This window comes from Callithrix jacchus, chromosome X (genome assembly GCF_049354715.1).
Source record: "Callithrix jacchus isolate 240 chromosome X, calJac240_pri, whole genome shotgun sequence".
NCBI classification, from domain to species: Eukaryota; Metazoa; Chordata; class Mammalia; order Primates; family Cebidae; genus Callithrix; species Callithrix jacchus.
Window position 1 is genome coordinate 2,630,407 of NC_133524.1, and position 23,348 is coordinate 2,653,754.

At 47.2% G+C, this 23,348-nt stretch overlaps 1 protein-coding gene and 1 long non-coding RNA gene across 4 annotated transcripts in view; one reads left to right on the forward strand and one right to left on the reverse strand.

The window, feature by feature from the left end:
• CD99 (CD99 molecule (Xg blood group)) overlaps window positions 1-23,348 on the forward strand; it is a 73,136-nt gene that overhangs the window by 35,346 nt on the left and 14,442 nt on the right. For all 3 annotated transcript variants that reach the window (XM_078362400.1, XM_078362401.1, XM_078362402.1), the window contains exons 4-8: window positions 9,228-9,272; window positions 10,850-10,918; window positions 13,149-13,196; window positions 16,115-16,165; window positions 20,192-20,305. In XM_078362400.1, the coding sequence (XP_078218526.1) occupies window positions 9,228-9,272; window positions 10,850-10,918; window positions 13,149-13,196; window positions 16,115-16,165; window positions 20,192-20,305 (327 nt within the window). The remainder of the gene's footprint in view (window positions 1-9,227; window positions 9,273-10,849; window positions 10,919-13,148; window positions 13,197-16,114; window positions 16,166-20,191; window positions 20,306-23,348) is intronic.
• LOC144580983 (uncharacterized) lies at window positions 119-8,055 on the reverse strand. The gene is made up of 2 exons (XR_013531406.1): window positions 8,001-8,055; window positions 119-2,753 (listed from the first exon to the last, which is right to left on the reverse strand). It is a non-coding gene; the product is annotated as an uncharacterized LOC144580983 (long non-coding RNA).

The following is a 23,348-nucleotide window of genomic DNA, read 5'->3' on the forward strand; positions in this document are numbered from 1 at the left end:
GTGGGGGTCCCGCACGTCTGCCGGGGGGCTTCCGACTAGCGGAGAGCCTCAGCCCCACTCAAGTGTTCTTAACTTGGAAGACGGAGTGCGCGGAAGAAAAGATAGATAGAGAGCGGGGTCTGGAGGACTGCCAGGCAATGCCGGAGCAAGAAGTGCCAAGACAGCAAGTTTATTTGTGCAAACTACAGGTTATATACTTTTCAGTGTTTGAGGAGTGATGTACATTCCATTGTATCTTGAAATAAAATCAAGAACAAAAATCACAAGAAAAGAGGTACAGAAAGTATGACTCTTAATCAAAGGGTGTACAGCAAAGGGACAATAAAGCTTGCAAAAAGGGGATCATAAATCTAAACATGTGTTTTTCTAAAATCAGTTAAGCAAGCAAGTAAGATTGTTAACAAGGTATAGCTGGACCTTTCCAAATGTCATTCTAACCTTGCCTATTCATATAGGATCATATGCAAACAATATGATTGAGTTAGCAGAGGTAAATGAAGTCATACAGTTATTGTGCAGAGAAGGAACTAGGAGGTACACAATGTCTACCCATACAATGTCTCATTAGACCATAAGGCCTGAGTTCAGCCGTTCTGTTGCTAATGTCAGAGGCAAAGATTGATGTTTATAAAATCAGTGCAACTAGACTTCCTCCTTTCCCTTAGCTCAACAGCCTCCAGGAGAGGAGAAACGTGTATGGGCTCAAGCTCAAGATGGTGAGGGTCCTGTCAAGGGCCCTTCGCAGGAGCGATCCCCACATTTCCTCCATTTTTAGATTTTAAATGCAACTCAAAAAGTTTAAGCTGCATCTTCTGGAGGGAGGAGAACACAAGGCGAAAGATGAAAGGTAGGCACACGATTAGTAAAAGAACACAGCTACCAACTGCAATGATGGAAGAAAATGATGGCAGGTGGAAGCCCTGGGTCTAAGAAGACAGGGTGTTAACAATGTCACGAGCAATTGTGGCATCCTCAGGAAGTTCTCTGTGGGAAAAGTCAATAGCATGAATTTCTTGCTGCAATTTAAGAATATCTAATGACATATTATTATGACTCCATATACCTTGCAAGTGAGCCTTAACTAAGGGCCATTTCCAATGAGTATCATTATAGGGAGTATTAGTAACACAAATACATTTAAAATCTACATGACAATGAAGGGTAAGACGATTTTGAATATTATGCACTTTATCTCTAATTATGTCAACAGTTTCTTCTAAAGCATTAAGTTTAACCTCAATTTTCTTTTCAATGTCTATTTGAGTTCGCATAGTAACTGAAATATTTTTTGCCAAATAATTAACATAAGAAGCAGTTTGAACACTACGAGCAAGACTAACAGCCACGGTGGTAGCAGTAGCCACAACAGAAACAATAGCTATAATACTAGCAATGAGAATACTAATAAATCGTTTGGGTCTTAACAGAAATTCATGAACTTCATGAAAAATTTGTAAGACTTTTTCATCATACCAATCACCAGAAATGTTGACAGGAAGCAAAACATAAGGAGGTTGATGGACAATCAATATTGTAGAAGTAGGAAACATAGAGGAGTCCATACAATTGGTGAGGGCACAATTAATGCAAGAAATTGAATAATGTCCATTGCTTTCAGAAAAAGAAACATTACCAAGTAAAATAGCGCAGGGGGATGCAACACAAGATTGAATGTATACATGACCTTTAGCTGGATAGGCACGGCTACGAGAGCCAGCAAAATAATAACTGGGGTATACAGACAAAAACAATTTCTAAAGAGAGGTGTAAATTGTGCCCTTATTAGTGGTAAAAATAGGAGTGCTCCACCCACTGGGCATTTCATAACGAGTTAGATCTTCACTTAAAGGGTTAGGGATGGACCAGTCATACAAAGTAAAACCAGAAGGCAGAGTATAATTCAGAGCTTGTTTTTGATTAGGATAACAAAATTGCCATGGGGGAGAAGGATTAAAGGGAGTGTTGCCAGAGTGACAAGGTTGTAGTTCCATGAAAGGAAAATTAGGAGAACAAATGTTAGGAGATTCCCGAATACTAGGATAAAATAATGTCTAATCTCTTTCAGGAATAGACTCAGCAGGGAAGAGAGTGGAAGGGCTATTGTATGTTTGTAATTGTTTAACTCTTAGAGGAAAACAAAAGTCTCTAGGAATAGGCGGAGGAGGGGAAGGTTGTAAAGAGACATAATCACTGTAAGAAAATTTATCATATATGAAAGAAGCATAAAAACACAGGAGGAGCAATGGCCTGAGCTATATATGTATAATTGGCAATTTGAGGAGTAATATGAGAGGAAGAAGGAAAGCCAAGCATAGAGGTATCATTAATGTAAACAGGAAAAGCAGGATCATCCCAAGTAACAGGTCTTAAGACAGGTGGATCAGGAACATAAGCCCACAGAGTTTGATGGGTAGAGGGGGGAGAATGAGGCACAGGAAAGGCAGTAGCTTGTTCACAAGCCAAAATAGTAAGCATAGCAAGAAACAAAGTAACAGGATTTCTAGAATGTCCTTGTTGCTGAACAAGATTAGAGGCTTCAGCACTAAGACGGCGAAGTTGATTCCAGGAAGGTAGAAATACATCATGATATGATGAATTACGTCTGTTGTTCTGTCGGGACCGGTGTCTGCGACGAGCAGAAGTCGTCACTCGCAGTTGATGAAATCTCGGGATCAAGGAGTTCGGACTTCGTTTGTTGTTTATGTTCATGCTTCACAAGGCGTTCAGGAACCCAAATAGGTGAATCAGCAGACCTAGGAAAAACACAAACGTGTCCTCGTCCCCATATAAGGACTGGATCTGGGCCATGCCACTGATTAGAAAGGGCGTCTTTCCAGATAACTTCGGGGCGAGCCTTATGATCAGGATGCTAAAAGCGATCAGCAGCAGAACAGTTGTTGTCATCTAAAGTGAGAAAGTTTAGTACATAGAGTGCATGACGAAGCCAGTCATGTGGAGACTTGGAAAAAGACACAGTATTAGAATCATGTTTCAGTTTAGATAGCAGATTTTTGAGAACAGCATGAGAACGTTCAACAATGCCTTGGCCTTGAGCGTTGTAAGGAATACCTGTACGATGGGAGATTTGAAATTGTGAACAAAATGACTGAAAACTTTTACTAGTGTATGCAGGACCATTGTCAGTTTTTAAAATCTTAGGAGGTCCAATAATAGAGAAGACCAAGAGGCAATGAGAAATAACATCCTTAACTGCTTCTCCGGTGTGGGCCGAAGCTACAAGAAAGTGGGAAAAGGTATCAATGGTAACATGACGAAATTTAAGCTTGCCAAAAGGAATAAAATGTGTAACATCCATCTGGTAAACATGAGCAGGTTGCAAACTGCGCGGGTTAACTCCAAGATGAATGGTCTGTGGGAGAAAAGAAACACAGGCAGGGCATTGTTTAACTATTTGTTTTGCCTGTTCCCTGGTAATGTGAAACTGTAGTCAGAGGCTCCTTGCGTTTTGGTGATGTATAGCATGGGAAGACTCTGCCTGTTGTATAGGAGAAAGAGCAGGAAAAATATTTTGAGTTAGGGCATCAGCAGCAGAATTTCCAGTAGCCAAGGGTCTAGGTAGGTTAGAGTGGGCTCTGATATGCCCTATAAAGAAAGAATGGAAACGGTGTCTAAGAACCTGTTGGAGAGGTAAGAGCAAGGAAATTATGGAAGAAGAGTCTGAGAAAGATAATGGAGCTGTTTCAAGGTTCTGAACTAAGTTAACATAGTGGCTATCAGAATATAAATTTAAAGGGAAATCCCAATTTGAAAGCACATGTTGAACAGCAAGTAATTCTACTCTTTGCGCAGAGCGTTCTTCAGTCTGAAAAGAAAAGGATTGATCATTAACTACTCTCGCAGCAATGCTAGATGCTGATCTATCAGTAAAGGCTAAATAAGCAGAAGGCAAGGGGTTTTTACACAAACCTGTGGAAAAATAAGAGAGCATTGAGAATAAAATTGAAGAAATTTATCAGTAGGATAATGACATAAAATTTTACCAGGATATCCAGCAAAGGCAATCTGCCAAGAATCAGAAAATGTCTAAAGCTATTGTTGTTGTGAATTATTATATGGAACAATAATTTCTGATGGTTCATAACCAAAGAGTGTTAGCGCTCTGGATCGGCCTTTGGCGACCAGAGTGGCTACAAGCTCAAAATAAGGGGTGATGACTTTGCTTCTACTAGCTGGCAGATGGAGCCACTCTAACACTCCCTGTTGCTAAAAAACTCTAGTGGGGGTGTACTGTGTGCGAAGTACACAATAACACCAAGAAGTTTTCACAGAAATTCTGGTAAGTTTTTGTTGTCTTAGAGACTCACTAACCAACTGTAGAGCCTGCTTAGCTGGTTCTGTCAGTTGTCTAGGAGACTTGGGATCAGAGGAACCCTTAAGAATATCAAACAGAGGTTTCAATTGACCAGTAGTTAATTTTAAACTAGGGCGTATCTAATTAATGTCTCTAAGAAACTTCTGAAAATCATGAAGAGTTTTTAAATGACTTGTAACTAATACAGGAGTTTTAAAGAACACCTGATGAGAATCAATAAGTCTGCCTAGATAGTGATAAGGAGTAACTAGCTGAACCTTTTCAGTAGCAACGACAAGATTAGCACTTAATAAACATGCCTGCAAAGAGTTATAGATTTCAAAAAGAAGCCCTTCTGTGGGTGCTGCTAAGCACCATGTAATGTAACAGTAAGGCCTCAGGAAACTGATGACGAAGTGGAGAGAGTACTTTAGCAACATAGGACTGACACAAAGTAGGACTATTTGCCATACCTTGAGGTAAGACAACCCATTCAAATCTTTCATAAGGTCTGTCATAATTGGAGGCTGGTATGCTAAAGGCAAAACGTTTACAATCCTGAGGAGCTAATGGAATGGAAAAGAAACAATCCTTTAAATCAATAACTAACATATGCCATTCCTGTGGAACCACAACAGGGGAGGGCAGTCCAGGTTGAAGTGCCCCCATAACCACCATGGTGTCATTAACTTTTCTCAGGTCTTGCAACAATCTCTATTTGCCAGACTTTTTCTTGATAACAAAAATAGGAGAATTCCAAGGACTATTAGTGGGTCTGATATGGCCCGCTTCAAGTTGCTCCTGAACTAACTTGCGAGCTGCTACAATTTTTTCAGAAGGAAGGGGCCACTGCTCTACCCATACGGGTGCATCAGATATCCAAGTGATGGGATCAGCATGAGTATCGGGAGTTACAGTGGCCCCCTCTAAAAACACCCAAGACTGGCACGGTCAGTTTTCACCTGTACAGACAGGGGCTCAGAAGAGCCCTGTAGATTTTTACTAAGACCTTTAGCCGGATGGAATCCTTTCTTAACCATAATGTCTAAAGCAGGGCTGTGTGTAACTAGGTGAGTCCCTATAGCTTCTAAAATGTCTCTGCCCCACAAATTAATGGGAATGCCTGGGAGGACATAGGGGCGAAAAGTATCGGAATGACTATCAGAATCTGTCCAAGACAATAAAGTAGCAGACTGTTGGGGATTGGAACTCATGCCAATACCTTGTAAAGAGGTTATTGCCACAGTAAGTGGCCAGGCAGAAGGCTAATGTATAGAAGAGATGACTGAAACATCGGCACCAGTATCTAAAAGTCCTTTAAAAGTTTTACCATTAATGTTAAGAGTCATCTCAGGTCTGTTAGCTGAGATGGACTGAATCCAATAAGCATAAGAAGAGGAACCAAAACCTTTAGATCTTCTAGTTTCCTTTGATAAAGGATGTCCAATCGATACATTAACAGGAACTAACAAGAGCTGAGCAAAAGGCTGAGCTGGGTCTGTAGTGCAAACACTTAAAGGAGAGCAGGCAATAACTTTGATTTCTCCAGTATAGTCATTATCAATAACCTCAGGTATAATCTGTAAACCTCGAAGGGAGGAGGAACTACATCCAAAAATTAAACCTGCATACCTAAAGGGGAGAGGGCCATAAATGCCAGTTGGTATTAAATGAACACCCGAGTTAGGTGTCAATACCTGTCGGGTGGAGGAACAGAGGTCAAGTCTTGCACTGTTCGGTGTGGCACGGCAGAGGTCAGAAATGGATTTGTGGTGACTTGTGAGGTTTGTACCAGAGGTGCCCCGATTTGTTGTGGGGGCCGAGGCTGCCGCCTCTGGGAGTTTCCTGAACGGGGCACCAAAGGATTACCTTGTGCATCTTGTTTGGATCTGCACTCATTGGCCCAGTGGTTTCCTTGATGACAATGGGGGCACTCGCCAGGAGGGTGAGTTTTAGATTTCTCTGATGTGGGTGGTGCAGGGAGAGCTAAAAGTTGCATAGATGGTTGTGCAGGGGCAGGTAAAGCTAATTGTTGTCCAGATGGGCATTTCTTTGCTACATGGCCAGGTAAACCACAGCGAAAACACTTGATATTAGAATTTTGAGACTGTCTCTTTAAAAAGGCAGCCACCGTCATGCCATTCTGAGCAGCAGCTATAGCCAAGCCGTTTTGATATGCTGTGCTAATATCTGCACACATCCTAATATAATCAGAAATAGTGGCACGTCGCTACGGTCTTATGGCAGCCTGACATGCAGCATTAGCGTTCTCAAAAGCCAATTGTTTGGCCAGCATAGAGCTGGCTTCCTGATTGCTAACCTGATGAGTAATTGCTTCTAAGAGACGAGAAACAAATTCCTGATATGGTTCATCAGGTCTTTGGCAAATTTTAGATAGCTCTTCTGTTTTAGCTCTTTGGGATGGAAGTTGGCACCATGCTTTTAGAGCTAATGTATTAATTTGTAACAAAGCTTCATCAGAAAGGGCAATTTGATTTTGTAAAGTTTCAAAAGCATCTCTGCCCACAAGCATATCTAAAGTAACCTGGCTACTGGCACGCTTATTGCGCTCAGACTGATTGAAAGCAGCCTCATCATAATAGGCTTTCCATAACAGAAAATCTCCACCAGAAAGACAAGCTCTAGTTAGTCTTATCTATTCAGCCGGTGGCAAGGCAGCTGTTGAAAAATTTTCTAAAATAGACAACGTGTAAGGTGCTATTGGGCCATAATGCGTGACGGCTTCCTTAAGATCTTTCAGGAACTTAGGAGGGATAGCTTCATAATGACGGGTAACATTGCCTGCATGATCAGTAACTTCTATAAGAGGATATAATGATGTGCTATCAGCATCGACAAAACCTTTATGCATGGACATCATGGCTTGTGTTAAGGGGGAAATGGGAGCAGTGGGGGTGGATCTAATAACCAAAGAATTAGAAGGTACAGAAGACGGTGCTTGAGCAACAGGAAAGCAGTGTTGTTGTTGCAAGATGAGTGCTTCAGAGCAAAGAGAAAGTAAGTCTCTGATTTGATCAGAGAGGTCTGAGGGAAGGGTAAGAGTTACTGGGTTATGATCACGGCAAGGGGTGTTAGGTGGGGAGACATACCTGTCGGGCTCTTTTAAAACAGCCTCTGTCACAAGTTGGCAGCTATCCATGAGTGAATGTCTAGAAGAATGGTTAATACTATGCTCCATTTGATCGAGAGGATCAAGTTCAGAAGCAGGAGGGGAGAAGGCAGCAGCAGGGGAAGAAATAGCACTGTGAGAGCAAGGGCGAGCAGGTTCCCCTTGAGAGGAGCAGACACTGTCTTTAAGTTTAGACTAAACAGAAAGTAAAACCTCGGTTTGAGGTAAAGCTTCATTATGAGAGGCATATTGTTCAATTTTCTCACCAATTTCATCCCATGCAGTTTCCCCCAATATTCCTCCTTCTGGAACTCATGGGCAAATTTCACGAATAATGTGCACAAATTCCTCCGCAGTTTTTAGCTTAATATCATGTCTATGTGACTTAATCATTTTTTGCAATAATTGTATAAACAAGTTACACTCCTTAGATTCTATATGCCCCATATTTTACTCCAGATGAAACTGAGAAATTCTGTTTACTTTGACTTGTATGTACAACAAAGAGAAAAAATTTGATTAATATTATACAAAATCAAAAGTAGAGAGCTTACTTACGAGAAAAGCCAAACTTACTGCTGCAGCCTCACCTTAATAACTTGAGCGTCACTGTGATCCCTTGTGTCCAGGGCCCCACGTTGGGCGCCAGATGTGGGGGTCCGGCACGTCTGCTGGGGGGCTTCCGACCAGCGGAGAGCCTCAGCCCCACTCAAGTGTTCTTAACTTAGAAGAGGGAGTGCACGGAAGAAAAGATAGATAGAGAGCGGGGTCTGGAGGACTGCCAGGCAATGCCGGAGCAAGAAGTGCCAAGACAGCAAGTTTATTTGTGCAAACTACAGGTTATATACTTTTCAGTGTTTGAGGAGTGACGTACATTCCATTGTATCTTGAAATAAAATCAAGAACAAAAATCACAAGAAAAGAGGTACAGAAAGTATGACTCTTAATCAAAGGGTGTACAGCAAAGGGACAATAAAGCTTGCAAAAAGGGGATCATAAATCTAAACGTGTTTTTCTAAAATCAGTTAAGCAAGCAAGTAAGATTGTTAACAAGGTACAGCTGGACCTTTCCAAATGTCATTCTAACCTTGCCTATTCATATAGGATCATATGCAAACAATATGATTGAGTTAGCAGAGGTAAATGAAGTCATACAGTTATTGTGCAGAGAAGGAACTAAGAGGCACACAATGTCTACCCATACAATGTTTCATTAGACCATAAGGCCTGAGTTCAGCCATTCTGTTGCTAATGTCAGAGGCAAAGATTGATGTTTATAAAATCAGTGCAACTAGACTTCCTCCTTTCCCTTAGCTCAACAGCCTCCAGGAGAGGAGAAACGTGTATGGGCTCAAGCTCAAGATAGCGAGGGTCCTGTCAAGGGCCCTTTGCAGGAGTGATCCCCACATTAGGGTCTGTCTTTCGAAAGGTGTTCGGGACCTGGGAGGAGAGGATGGTAGGTTGGGGAGTCAACAGGAGAAAATCATGTGCAGGCAGAGCTGGAGTTTCAACCCCGTCCAGATGACACAATTGCTTTATAAATTATTCTCTCTCTCTCTCGCTCCGTCTCCCTTGCCCCTCTTCTGAGAGCTGCTCTCCTAGCTCTTTCTCTGTCTCTGTCTTTATTTTTTACCCTTTTCATCTGAGACACTAGTGATGCAAAAAGGGTCAGGAATTCACTTTTTCTGATGAGATCCTGGCTGAGCTGTGGTGTCTGTGTACGAGGTGGTTCCTTCCTGGTTTCTCTTTGAAATTTGGTGTTAACGCCTCTTTTTTGTCTTTTAGGGGAAGACTTCGACTTAAGTGATGCTCTTGGTGGTGGAGGACACAGTGAGTATCTCCTTTAATCTACTTGGTTGCTGACCTGCTTATTGTCACCAAATTATGATCATTTCACAGAGAATTATCCCATTTAGATTATAGCAGGAACAGGTTTTCACAGTGGAAACCTAGGGAATAGCTGTGTCGCTTTGTTCCTGCTGTTGCCGTTGGGATTTTGCTGACAACCCGTACGTGTGCATGTATTTTAAGACTCCTACACTCTTTAGAAGGACATGAGACAAATGTGCTGTGGGAAGTAGAAAAGTGCCCTTTTAAAGTTTCCTTTCTTGTTAAAGAATAAGTGTGCTAATAACTCTCTGTAAAGCCCCATCCTATGTGGCTGTTAGACACGCTGAGCTCACAGGCACGTAGGACATTCTACGTCCTTGTACTTTCACTGAAATATCAGTGATGGACGTGCTCACAGGCGGGTCCCAGCTCTCCGTGGCTGTCACCTGTTTAGAAAAGTTTTAAGTTGTCAGCCAGTCGGGTTTTTGATGGTGAGGTCTGGGTCCAGCCCATGGAGCTCAGACAGGGCAGGAAGGACGACCCCACATGAGTCAGGGATACATGTGTGTGTTTTCCTTGGTTCATTGTACTCTTGTGGCAAGATAGGGGTCCCCTTCCTGCAGTCCAGTAAGTAAAACTTGCGTTGCTGAAAGACCCTTTGTCTCAGTGCTCATTTTTCTTTCCAGCACTGAGCATCTATTTCCAACATGTTCCTACCCTGGCCACGCTGGCTTCACGAGCATGTGTTGTGCCATATCGGTTTTGCGTGGGTGCCATATTGGTTCACTGCTCTGTGACCGCCATCTTGGAATACTTCGCAGAACTTGAAAAATGAGTCCTGCATTTTTATTTTGGCCCCAGAAATTCTGTAGCTGGTGTGGACACCCCTTTCATTTGTTTTTTTTAATTATACTTTAAGTTCTGGGGTACATGTGCAGATTGTGCAGGATTGTTACACAGGTACACACGTGCCGTGGTGGTTTGCTGCATCCATCCCCTGTCAGCTACATTAGGTATTTCTCCTAATGCTCTCTCTCCCGGATTCACCCACCCCCTGCTCTCCCTCCACAATCCACCCACACCCTGCTATTCCTCCCCTACCTCCCCCACCCCCCAACGGGCCCCAGTGTGTGATGTTCCCCTCCCTGTGTCCATGTGTTCTCATTGATCAACCCCCGCCTATGAGTGCGAACATGCCGTGTTTGGTTTTCTGTTCTTGTGTCAGTTCGCTGAGCATGGTGGTTTCCAGATTCATCCATGTCCCTGCAAAGGACATGAACTCATCCTTTTTGATGGCTGCATAGTATTCCACAGGGTCTATGTGCCACATTTTCTTTATCCAGTCTGTCATTGATGGGCATTTGAGTTGGTTCCAAGTCTTTGCTACTTTAAATTAAGAACTGTAGCTCAAAGTTGAGAGGAGGAAATTGGTAGGAGGCTCTCAGTGTATGGGTATCCCCACCGGGACAAAGGACAAGATCCTGTTTCTGTCCAGGGAACCATCTCTACGTAAACTGATGTTTCATTTTCTTTACTGCAAGGCACTTAGAATTGCAACTCTCATCTCTCACCAACAGATGACCCAGCACCACCGAACCCACCCAAACCGAGGCCAAATCCAAACCCCAACCCGCCTGCTTCCACTGGTAAGCGCTTCTGGCCCTGTGGGATGTCTCATGTTCTTCAATTCCATGATATTCGTGTCAGCTGAGAGGAGGTGGTTTCAGATGAGTGCGTGCTGATCACTGACTGCCTGTACAGCGTAAGGCCCCTGTTCACATAGTAGAAAACGTACTTTTCAAAAACATATGTTCGGTTTGGATTTTACTTTTAGTTTGCTCCTTTTTTTTTTTTTTTGAGGCAGAGTCTTGCTCTGGAGCCCAGGCTGGAGTGCAGTGGCACCATCTTGTCTCACTGCAACCTCCACCTACTGGGTTCAAGTGATTTTCCTGAGTCAGCCTCCAGAGTAGCTGGAATGACAGGTGCATGCTACCACACCCAGCTAATTTTTGTATTTTTAGTAGAGACAGGATTTTGCCATGTTGGCCAGTCTGGTCTCGAACTCCTGACCTCAAGTGATCTGCCCACCTTGGCCTCCCAAAAGTGCTGGGATTACAGGTATGAGCCACTGTGCCTGGCCTAGTTTGCTACTGTTACCATCTTATGGAACTTCTAAACATTGAATCCAACAGTTTAAATATAGACTAGATATAGAGAAAAGTATTGGCATATACATTCCTTACGGAGAAGCTAGTGTGTTTTAAATCTTTTGGCTTTTAAATATTTCAGTCAGTTTTTCTAACATATCACAGCATTTTCAGAGTAGCTTATTTGAATAACTCTGGGTTTTTTTTTTTAGCTGAATAGTTATTGAAAGTTTTGTTTTGTTTTGTTTTTTTCTTTATTTAATTTTTAATGATGTCCATATCTTATTGACATTTTGATGGCTATTTTATTTATCTTGTGTGTGTGTGCATGTGTGTGTGTGTGTGTGTAGAGAGACAGAGAGAGAGAGAGAAAGACAGAGAGACAGAGAGAGATGGGGTCTCGCTCTCTTATCCAGGCTAGAGTACAGTGCTGTGATCGCATTAAATATAATAGTGTACCACAGCCTCAAAGTCCTGGGCTAAAGAGATCCCTCTGCCTCAGCCTTTCAGTTACCTGGAGCCACAAGCACATAGCACTGTGATCAGTTAGGTTTTTGTTTTTTGTAGAGATGAGGGTCTCTGTAGGTTGCGCAGGCTGGTCTGAAACTCCTGGCCTCCGGTGATCCTTCCACGTCAGCCTCCCAAAGTGCTGAGATTACAGGTGTGAGCCACCACACCCGGCCGTGTGTGAGTATTTTTAGAGCTTCTGACCTGGTTATTAGTTGGCTGCAGACTTTTACCAGTTCATTCTGATGCCAGGGGTGTGTGCAAATGTGCCCGTCTTGACACCGTCTCCAGTATTAGTTATGACCTAGGGAAGCTTTGCAAACACTGTGAAATGTGATAGCAACTTTGTCCTAGTTTTATGACTTTACTTCTAAAATTTAAAAAAAATGCATCAGTTGGCTGTGGATCCTTCTTTTGTGCACTGTGTCCTTTGCCTTCTATTCTTCTATTCTGATATGGCATTATTGTATAAACCTTCTTCATTTACTTATGGATGTTAAATATTGCAGCATGCAATATTATGCTCATGTTTCTCCACTTTATCTATGTTTTGTTTTGTTCTGAGACTGAATTTCACTCTTGTTGCCCAGGCTGGAGTGCAATGGCACAATCTCGGCTCACTGAAATCTCCATCTCTCGGGTTCAAGTGATTCTCCTGCCTCAGCCTCCCGAGTACCCGGGATTACATGTGCCCACCACCACACCTAATTTTTTTATTCTTAGTAGCTAAAAATGAGTGGCTAATTTTTGTATTTTTAGTAGAGACAGGTTTTCACCATGTTGCTGAACAGGCTGGTGTTGAAGAGTTTGTCCTTTATTCTGACACGTGAATCACCATGGAGGAGTTTGGGGTTGACAGATGATTCGTGGAAGAGTTCTGGGTTCACAGATGATTCTTTTTTTTTTTTTTGAGACGGAGTTTCACTCTTGTTACCCAGGCTGGAGTGCAATGGCGCAATCTCGGCTCACCGCAACCTCCGCCTCCTGGGTTCAGGCAATTCTCCTGCCTCAGCCTCCTGAGTAGCTGGGATTACAGGCACGCACCACCGTGCCCAGCTAATTTTTTGCAATTTTTAGTAGAGATGGGGTTTCACCATGTTGACCAGGATGGTCTCGATCTGTTGACCTCCTGATCCACCCGTCTCGGCCTCCCAAAGTGCTGGGATTATAGGCTTGAGCCACCGCGCCCGGCCCACAGATGATTCTTTACTTTCCTTCCTAGGAGGCTTTTCAGATGCCGATCTTGCAGATGGTGTTCCTGCTGGAGAAGGTAGAGTTCCCCTGTTTTCTGTGTCTTTTCTCTCTCCATCCCATGATGCCCACCTTCTCTGCAGAATCACTGCAGGGTCTAAACTCTCAGCCCTCCGTGAACTCACAGTGAAATGTTTGGCCATCTCTGTGGGAACTCTGCATGTTTGCTGAGGCTTCAAGGTTGTGGGAAGTAAAGGCTGCGCTGTAGAGGTTCGGCGGCTGGGAGAAGAGTTCCGGCCCAGGCAGCTGCCCCACTTTCCTGAGGGACAGGGCCTGTAGAATGGACCCTTCTCACCACCTCCTCACCCATCCGTTCACCTCTGTGTTCTTGCAAGCAGCTAGGGTGCGTTCAGCTTTGTTTCATTAGGTTGTTTTCTGTAATTTAAGGAATATGAAGACTAAAGCGCTGAGAATAAAGTGATAATGCCTGGGAACTCGGGTTCTCACTGACCCTAGAGTGTAACAGGGGACCCAGCTCTGCAGCTGAGGAACACGCACCCACAGAGTGTAACAGGCGGACCCAGCTCTGCAGCTGAGGAACACGCACCCACAGAGTGTAACAGGCGGGACCCAGCTCTGCAGCTGAGGAACACGCACCCACAGAGTGTAACAGGGGGACCCAGCTCTGCAGCTGAGGAACACGCACCCACAGAGTGTAACAGGGGACCCAGCTCTGCAGCTGAAGAACACGCACACACAGAGTGTAACAGGGGGACCCAGCTCTGCAGCTGAGGAACACGCACCCACAGAGTGTAACAGGTGGGACCCAGCTCTGCAGCTGAGGAACACGCACCCACAGAGTGTAACAGGGGACCCAGCTCTGCAGCTGAGGAACACGCACACACAGAGTGTAACAGGGGACCCAGCTCTCCAGCTGAGGAACACGCACCCACAGAGTGTAACAGGAGGACCCCAGCTCTGCAGCTGAGGAACACGCACCCACAGAGTGTAACAGGCGGGACCCAGCTCTGCAGCTGAGGAACACGCACCCACAGAGTGTAACAGGCGGGACCCAGCTCTGCAGCTGAGGAACACGCACCCACAGAGTGTAACAGGCGGGACCCAGCTCTGCAGCTGAGGAACACGCACCCACAGAGTGTAACAGGCGGGACCCAGCTCTGCAGCTGAGGAACACGCACCCATAGAGTGTAACAGGGGACCCAGCTCTCCAGCTGAGGAACACGCACCCACAGAGTGTAACAGGAGGACCCCAGCTCTGCAGCTGAGGAACACGCACCCACAGAGTGTAACAGGAGGACCCCAGCTCTGCAGCTGAGGAACACGCACACACAGAGTGTAACAGGGGACCCAGCTCTGCAGCTGAGGAACACGCACTCACAGAGTGTAACAGGCGGGACCCAGCTCTGCAGCTGAGGAACACGCACCCACAGAGTGTAACAGGAGGACCCCAGCTCTGCAGCTGAGGAACACGCACACACAGAGTGTAACAGGGGGACCCAGCTCTGCAGCTGAGGAACACGCACCCACAGAGTGTAACAGGAGGACCCCAGCTCTGCAGCTGAGGAACACGCACACACAGAGTGTAACAGGGGACCCAGCTCTGCAGCTGAGGAACACACACCCACAGTGTGTAACAGGAGGACCCCAGCTCTGCAGCTGAGGAACACGCACCCACAGAGTGTAACAGGTGGGACCCAGCTCTGCAGCTGAGGAACACGCACCCCTAGAGTGTAACAGGCGGGACCCAGCTCTGCAGCTGAGGAACACGCACCCCTAGAGTGTAACAGGAGGACCCAGCTCTGCAGCTGAGGAACACGCACCCACAGAGTGTAACAGGAGGACCCAGCTCTGCAGCTGAGGAACACGCACCCCTAGAGTGTAACAGGGGACCCAGCTCTGCAGCTGAGGAACACGCACACACAGAGTGTAACAGGCGGGACCCAGCTCTGCAGCTGAGGAACACACACCCATAGAGTGTAACAGGGGACCCAGCTCTGCAGCTGAGGAACACGCATCCACAGAGTGTAACAGGTGGGACCCAGCTCTGCAGCTGAGGAACACGCACCCACAGAGTGTAACAGGGGACCCAGCTCTCCAGCTGAGGAACACGCACCCACAGAGTGTAACAGGGGACCCAGCTCTGCAGCTGAGGAACACGCACACATAGAGTGTAACAGGCGGGACCCAGCTCTGTAGCTGAGGAACACGCACCCACAGAGTGTAACAGGAGGACCCAGCTCTCCAGCTGAGGAACACGCACACATAGAGTGTAACAGGCGGGACCCAGCTCTGCAGCTGAGGAACATGCACCCACAGAGTGTAACAGGCGGACCCAGCTCTGCAGCTGAGGAACACGCACCCACAGAGTGTAACAGGCGGGACCCAGCTCTGCAGCTGAGGAACACGCACCCACAGAGTGTAACAGGCGGGACCCAGCTCTGCAGCTGAGGAACACGCACCCACAGAGTGTAACAGGCGGACCCAGCTCTGCAGCTGAGGAACACGCACCCCTAGAGTGTAACAGGGGACCCAGCTCTGCAGCTGAGGAACACGCACCCATAGAGTGTAACAGGCGGGACCCAGCTCTGTAGCTGAGGAACACGCACCCATAGAGTGTAACAGGAGGACCCCAGCTCTGCAGCTGAGGAACACGCACCCGTAGAGTGTAACAGGTGGGACCCCAGCTCTGCAGCTGAGTAACACACACTTATAGAGTGTAACAGGAGGACCCCAGCTCTGTAGCTGTGTAACATGCATGCCCCTAGATGGTAATAGGCAGCACCCCCACTCTATAGCTGTGTAAAAGACACTTCCATAGAGTGTAACAGGAACCCCTACCCTGTAGCTGTGTGACATGCACCCCATGGAATATAAGAAGCAGGACCCCAGCCCCTTCCTGGCCCTGGCTGTGCATTTTTGTTTAACCCCACGTCTTCCCGGTCCAGATTCTCAGCAGACGTTGCTTTTGTCTTGCAGGAACAGGAGGCCGTCATGGTGGAGGAAGCCAGGGGAACGAAGGGGAACAGGGTAGGTGCCCCTGGTTTCTGTCTTCTTTCTTCTTGTGTCTCTCACATGGTTTTGAGAAGGGGAAGCAGAATGCCTGACAGCTGATGGGCTGCATGGGTATCAGCCTCCTGACGCTGCTGGTGGGTGGCATGGGTGTTCTGTGCCAAGCGCTCCCCTGACGATGTAGCCACACAGGTCCCCCCAGCAAACCAGCCCAGCTCCAGGTGCCCAAGTGAACCAGATTTTAGATTCAGTCACCTGCCCCAGGATGCCCTGGCTGGCGATCTGACGCTCAGCCTTGTCCTTGTGATTGGTGAGGCTCCCACACTCATCCTAAGGATCAGAAACTTGAGACACCCTATCCTGGGTTACACTTGCTCCTAGAGAACATCAGTGACAAGGTAAAAGGTGGAGATGTGGGTCGCTCCCACCCTGGCTGTAAGAGGCGTTGTGTTCCCCATGGCAGTGCCAGAGAGGTATCTCCTGCCTCCTTTTTCATGACCCTTTCTGTTAGATGGGACAAGGTCATGACAGAAAGAATTGCATTTGTACCTGTAAAGAAAAGAAATGAAGTCAGAAAGAGACAGAGAAAGAAGTAGGCAGAAAGAATAAAAGGAAGGAAGGAGGGAAGGAAAGATGGAAGGAGGGATGGAGAGAAGGAAGAAGGAAGGGAGGGAGGAAGGAAGGAAGGAAAAGGGAGGGAGGGAAAGAAGGAAGGAAGAAAGGGAAGGAGGAAGGAAGGAAAAGGGAGGGAGGGAAAGAAGGGAGGAAGGAAGGAAGGAAAAGGGAGGGAGGGAAAGAAGGAAAAGGGAGGGAGGAAGGAAGGAAGGGAGGAAGGAAGGAAAAGGGAGGGAGGGAAAGAAGGAAGGAAGGCAGGGAGGAAGGGAGGGAGGGAAAGAAGGAAGGAAGGAAGGCAGGGAGGAAGGGATGAAGGAAAAGGGAGGGAGGGAAAGAAGGAAGGAAGGCAGGGAGGAAGGGAGGAAGGAAAAGGGAGGGAGGGAAAGAAGGAAGGAAGGGAGGGAGGGAAGAAGGGAGGAAGGGAGGGAGGGAGGGAAAGAAGGAAGGAAGGAAGGCAGGGAGGAAGGGAGGAAGGAAAAGGGAGGGAGGGAAAGAAGGAAGGAAGGGAGGGAGGGAGGAAGGGAGGAAGGAAGGAAGGGAGGGAGGAAGGAAGGAAAAGGGAGGGAGGGAAAGAAGGAAGGAAAGGAGGGAGGAAGGAAGGAAGGGAGGGAGGAAGGAAGGGAGGAAGGAAGGAAAAGGAAGGGAGGGAAATAAGGAAGGCAGGGAGGAAGGAAGGAAGGAAAAGGGAGGGAGGGAAAGAAGGAAGGAAGGAAAAGGGAGGGAGGGAAAGAAGGAAGGCAGGGAGGAAGGGAGGAAGGAAAAGGGAGGGAGGGAAAGAAGGAAGGAAGGGAGGGAGGAAGGGAGGAAGGAAGGAAAACAGAGGGAGGGAAAGAAGGAAGAAAGGGAAGGAGGAAGGGAGGAAGGAAGGACGGGAGGGAGGAAGGAAGGAAGGAAAAGGGAGGGAGGGAAAGAAGGAAGGAAGGAAGGGAGGGAGGAAGGAAGGAAAAGGAGGGAGGGAGAGAAAGAAGGAAGGGAGGGAGGAAGGGAGAAAGGAAGAAGGGAAAAGGAGAGATGGAGGGAAAGAAGGAAGGAAGGAAAAAAGGGAGCGAGGGAAGGAAGGAGAGAGGGAGGGAAAGGAAGGAAGTCAGACAGTGGGGAAGCAAGCAAAGGAAGGAAAAGGGAAGGAGAGGAAGAGAGATGGGGGGGTGTGGACAGTAGCTTTGTATTTCACTATCTCGCGTCTACCATTTTCAGGGACTTGCTTCCAGCAAAATCTCTAGTTTTAAGCAACTTCCTGGGCAGAAGAGATACTAATTTGGCCAAAGACGTTAGCCCCTGTTTGCCATGTGAGTCAGCGTCAAAATGTGGATTCTTAAAATACCCAACGAATGTTTTTGGAAAAAGAAAAATGCCCAAAGCAAGGTAGTGTACCCTTGCTTTCGGTATTTATTATTTTTCAGATACAGGCCTTGGATTCTAGGCTTTCTTTGAAGAGGTGGTAACCTGTCTGTAGCCCTCACCTAGGACTGCAACGTCACCAAGAAAAGTAGCTAAGAAAACATAGGTCAGGCCTGTTTATTTCAGGCCATCATTCTTGGCCTTCTAGAGAGTTAACGTTTAATTTGTCACTTCTTCAGGGAAGGGTAGTTGGGTTGGAAAAATCTTTCCACGACTGTTTTCTGCACACGTTGAAGACTGGTCGATTGAAGACACCGCCCACGGGCCACATTTGGAGCCAGTGTTTTCCTGGAAGTCAGACAATTCTCCTGCCCCTCGTGGAGGGTGGAGAAGATTCTGTCTGGAGAAGGGGCCTCTAAGGCTCACATCTGGCAATGGAATTAAGAATCTCTTCATTGGCCGCACGCGGTGGCTCACACCTGTCATCCCAGCACTTTGGGAGGCCGAGTCGTGAGGCTCACTTGAGGTCAAGAGTTTGAGACCAGCCTGGCTAACGTGGTGAAACCCCGTCTCTATGAAAAATACAAAAATTAGCCAGGGGTGGTGGCGCGCTCCTGTAATCCCAGCTACTCGGGAGACACGAGGATCGCATGAACCCAGGAGGCAGAGGCTCCAGTGAGCTGAAATAATGCCACTGCACTCCAGCCTGGGTGACAGCTTGAAGTAAGACTCCATTAAAGAAAAATTGCCAGTCATGGTGGCACACCTGTAATCCCGGCCACTTGGGAAGTTGAGGCAGGAAAACAGCTTGAACCTGGGAGGCAGAGGTTGCAGTGAGCCAGGATCAGGCCACTGCACTCCAGCTTGGGTGACAGAGCAAGGCTCGGTCTCCCAAAAACAAAACAAAAAAGAATTATTTGCTGGAATGACATTTAAAAAATAGGCTGGGTGTGGTGGCTCATGCGTGTAATCCCAGCCTTTTGGGAGGCCTAGGCAGGCAGGTTGCTTTGGGCTGGGAGTTTGAGATCAGACTGGGCAACATAGCAAGACCCCAGTTCTACAAAACCATGATAATTAAGCAGACATGGTGGTGCACACCTGTAGTCCCAGCTACCTGGAAGGTCGAAGTGGGAGGATCTCAGGAGCCTAGGAGTTTGAGGTTGCAGTGAGCTGTGATTGCACGACTGCACTCCAGCCTGTGCGACAGAGCAGGAACCCTTCTCAAAATAATGACAATAATGATAACAAAATAGATACAGGTGGATTTAAAATGTTTGCATGCAAACCCAAAGTCATTTTCAGGGGGTGAAAAAGCATTCTGACGACACAAAACGTTCTCGCAATGCACCAAGCGTTGCAGGTCTTTTCTTCATCTCCTGCCCCTACTGGGCTCTCCTCCTGCTTCGATGCCCAGCTGTCTCTCTCTTCCTGTCTGTCTGTCTGTCTGTCTTTCTTCTTTCTTGATGGTAAATTGCTGTGTCACCCAGGCTGGAGTGCAGTCGTGCGATCTAGGCTCACTGCACCCTCCAGCTCCCAGCTCCTGGGTTCAGCGATTCTCCTGCCTCAGCCTCCCGAGTAGCTGGGACTACAGCTGCCTGCCACCATGCCTGGCTAATTTTTGTATTTTTAGTAGAGACAGGGTTTCTATATGTTGGCCAGGCTGGTCTCCAACTCCTGACCTCAGGTGATCCTCCTGCCTTGGCCTCCCAAAGTACCAGGGTGACAGGTGTGAGCCACCGCGCCTGGCTGCAGCTCCCCCGTTCCATATGTCTTCGTCTTTCTCTTTCTCTGTCTCTGCCTTGGTCCTGGCGAGCTTCTCCCTGCACCTCGCTGGCGTCTCTTCATGTCTGTTTTCTCCCCGCTGCACTCTGCCCAGGTGTGTCCACCACGACTGGCGATCAGAGACTGTGCACTGCTTTGAGTCCCTGTGTGCCATTCCCAGTGTGCTCCCTTTGCAGATCGGTCAGCTCGGGCATCTCACATGTTTTGAGGTTCTCGGTGCTCTTGGACTGACTGTGCCAGCGAGCACCTGCTGGGATCTTCTTTGCGCCTTGCGTGTCCAATCCTCATGCCATGTGCTTCCTCCTGCAGCCGACGCCCCAGGCGTGATCCCCGGGATCGTGGGGGCCATCGTGGTCGCCGTGGCGGGAGCCATCTCCAGCTTCATTGCTTACCAGAAAAAGAAGCTGTGCTTCAAAGAGAACGGTAAGGCTCGCTCAACTGGTGCCTCTCCTTCTTGCCTTGCCAATTTGAAACTGTGCTTTCTTTAAAAGGCAGAAACAAAACTCGGGCTGGCCAAAAACAGGTGCACAATGGCTGATGGTTTGTGAAACCGCTGAAACTCTGGAATCGCACCTTCTGGCTTCGATTCCAGGTCTGTCCTGCCTCACGTTGTGTAGTGTGAAAGTCTGCAGGCTCCTGACTGCTGCGGCGCTTGGCTTTTACATGTGGAAAGTGGGAAACGGTTGGTATACATGCCGCAGAACTGTTGCCCTGCAGAGGAAAGGCGGAAGACATTTAGCTCCCATGGTTCCTGCTGTGTTATGTACAATTGATGTCATCGTTACGAGGAGAACCGTGCCCACGGGGCCGCCGTGGTCCTTTCCCCGTCCAGGAGACTGGAGTTAAAACCCAGCATGGTGGATTTCCTTTCTGTTAGTACTGAAAACCCACAGGCACCTGGGACCTGGGAAGTTGGAGGGCCACTCAAGATTGGAATCCTTGGGACTTTGTATTCAAAAGTCCCTAAATCATTTGGGGTCCGCTGTGAAGTCAGTTAGTAAGCACTAGTTTCTGAACACAGGTAACGTGCATGCATCGCTTGGCTTTTGGACTTAGGGCATGCCTTCGCGCTTGCATGACTAAGCAGTGTGGTTTGCAGGGATCCCCTGGACCAGGGATGGTTACTCTTAGTTTGTATTTTTTTTTTTTTGACTCAGAGTTTCGCTCTGTCGCCCAGGCTGGAGTGAAGGGGCGCAGTCTCAGCTCACTGCAACCTCCACCCGCTGGTTCAAGGGATTCTCCTGCCTCAGCCTCCCGAATAGCTGAGATTATAGGTGCCTGACGCCATGCCCAGCTAATGTTTTGTATTTTGAGTAGAGACAGGGGTCTCACCGTGTTGGGCAGGCTGGTCTCAAACTCCTGACCTCAAATGATCCACCCGGCTCAGGCTCCCAAAGTGCCGGGATTACAGGTGTGAGCCACCGTGCCTGGCCCACAGCTATTCTTCTATGGAGGAGCCTCTGGAATCCCTCAAGCCTCTTGGTGTCTGAACTTCTCACCCTATTTGGATCTTAAGTCCTTTTTCATTCTTGCTCAGTGACGACACCCGCCCAAAGCCCTGCTTCTTGAAGATTTTAGGGCGATTCCTCGAAGATTTGAATAGATGCTGGTGTGGACAAAGTTGGGCCGTAGGGGTGGAGTTTCCTCTTAATCTCTCATCATTCCAGCGTGTGACATCCACGAACATTATTTATGGCGTGAAACCGAGAGTCCTGAACAGCATTCGGCCCGGATCTCAGGACTTTAAATGAGCTGCTTGCTTGCTGTGGGGTTTTAGGCAGTGCATGGGACATAGGCAGCTGCCTCCCACCTCCTGGGCGGACCTGTGGGAAATGGTGGTTTTTTGTTTTTTTTTTTTTGAGACAGTCTTACTCTGCCGCCCAGGCTAGAATAGTGCCACAATCTCGGCTCACTGCAACCTCTGCCTCCCGTGTTCTCCTGCCTCAGGCTCCTGAGTAGCTGGGATTACAGACATGCACCACCATGCCAGGCTAATTCTTGTTGTATTTTAGTAGAGATGGAGTTTCACCATCTTAGTCAGGCTGGTCTCAAACTCCTGACCTCAGGTGATCTGCCCACCTGGGCCTCCCAAAGTGCTGGGGTTACAGGCGTGAGCCACCGCACTGACTGGTGTTTGGTTCATTGAATGTCAGTGTTGAATGGTGACCAAATGGACAGATGAACACATTGAGGGAGGTGCCTATAACAGACCTACACTTAGAAGCACGTTGGAAAAAGCAAACAGCAAACATTCTTCTCCCCTCTCGCCTCTTTTAGAAATAGTGGAGGATATTTCTTTTAGAAATATCCCTTTCTTTTAGAAATAGGGATACGATGGAAGGGAGTTGTGTTTGCTTTTCAAGGACACAGGGTTTTGTTTTTTTTCTGAAACTGTGCAAGTCACAGCATGATATTCAGCCAGGAGGGGATGAAGGCTTGTTTACCAGAACAGGGTGTGTAATATTCTAGATGTTTTATCGCAAACTCTCTAGCTATTTTTTTTTTTTTTTGAGATGGAGTCTCCCTCTGTCGCCCAGGCTGGAGTGTAGTGGTGCGATCTTGGCTCAGTGCAACCTCCACCTTCTGGGTTCAAGCAATTCTCCTGCCTCCACCTCCTGAGTAGCTGGAATTACAAGTGCACATCACCACACCTGGCTAATTTTTGTATTTTTAGTGGAAACGGGGTTTCGGCATGTTGGCCACGCTGGTTTTGAACTCCTGAGCTCAGGTGATCCACCCGCCTTGGATTATAGGCATGAGCCACCGTGCCCGGCCTCTAGCTCTTTTTCAGAATCCCAGACTATTGTTGAACACTTGGCATGAAACTACAAAATGTCTGATGGATGATTCTCTGAAAATCTTTGGCTCAGCCCAAGTTGGATTCACAAGTTGCAAAGGATTTTGATTACCTTGTGCATGGGATTCTTAGGAGCTTTTGAGGTCTTATAATGCTGCTTCATATTCACAGTCTGTATCAGACAGTTTTCATACTGCTATAAAGAAGTGCCTAAGACTGGGTGATTTATGAAGGCAAGAGGTTCAGCGGACTCACAGCTCAGCATGGCTGGGGAGGCCTCAGGAAACTTACAGTCATAGCGGAAGGGAAAGGGATGGAAGGCACCTTCTTCCCATGGCGGCAGGAAGGAGAACAAACGCAGGAGGAACTACCAAACACAACTGTCAGATCCCCTGTGAACTCACTCGTTACCATGAGAACAGCACAGGGGAACCTTCGCCACCATTCACTGACCTCCACCTGGTCTCTGCCTTGACATGTGGAGGTTATGAGAGATTTCAATTCAAGATGAGATTTGGGTGGGGGCACAGAGTGTCACCATATCACATTCCAGGACACACAAACTTGGGAAAGAATTCAGAAGGCTTAACAGACTTGATTTTGAGAAAAATTTAGAAGTAGAGTTGGGAAAAGGAAAAGCAGTTTGTCTTCTACCTTATCCGCCCCCAC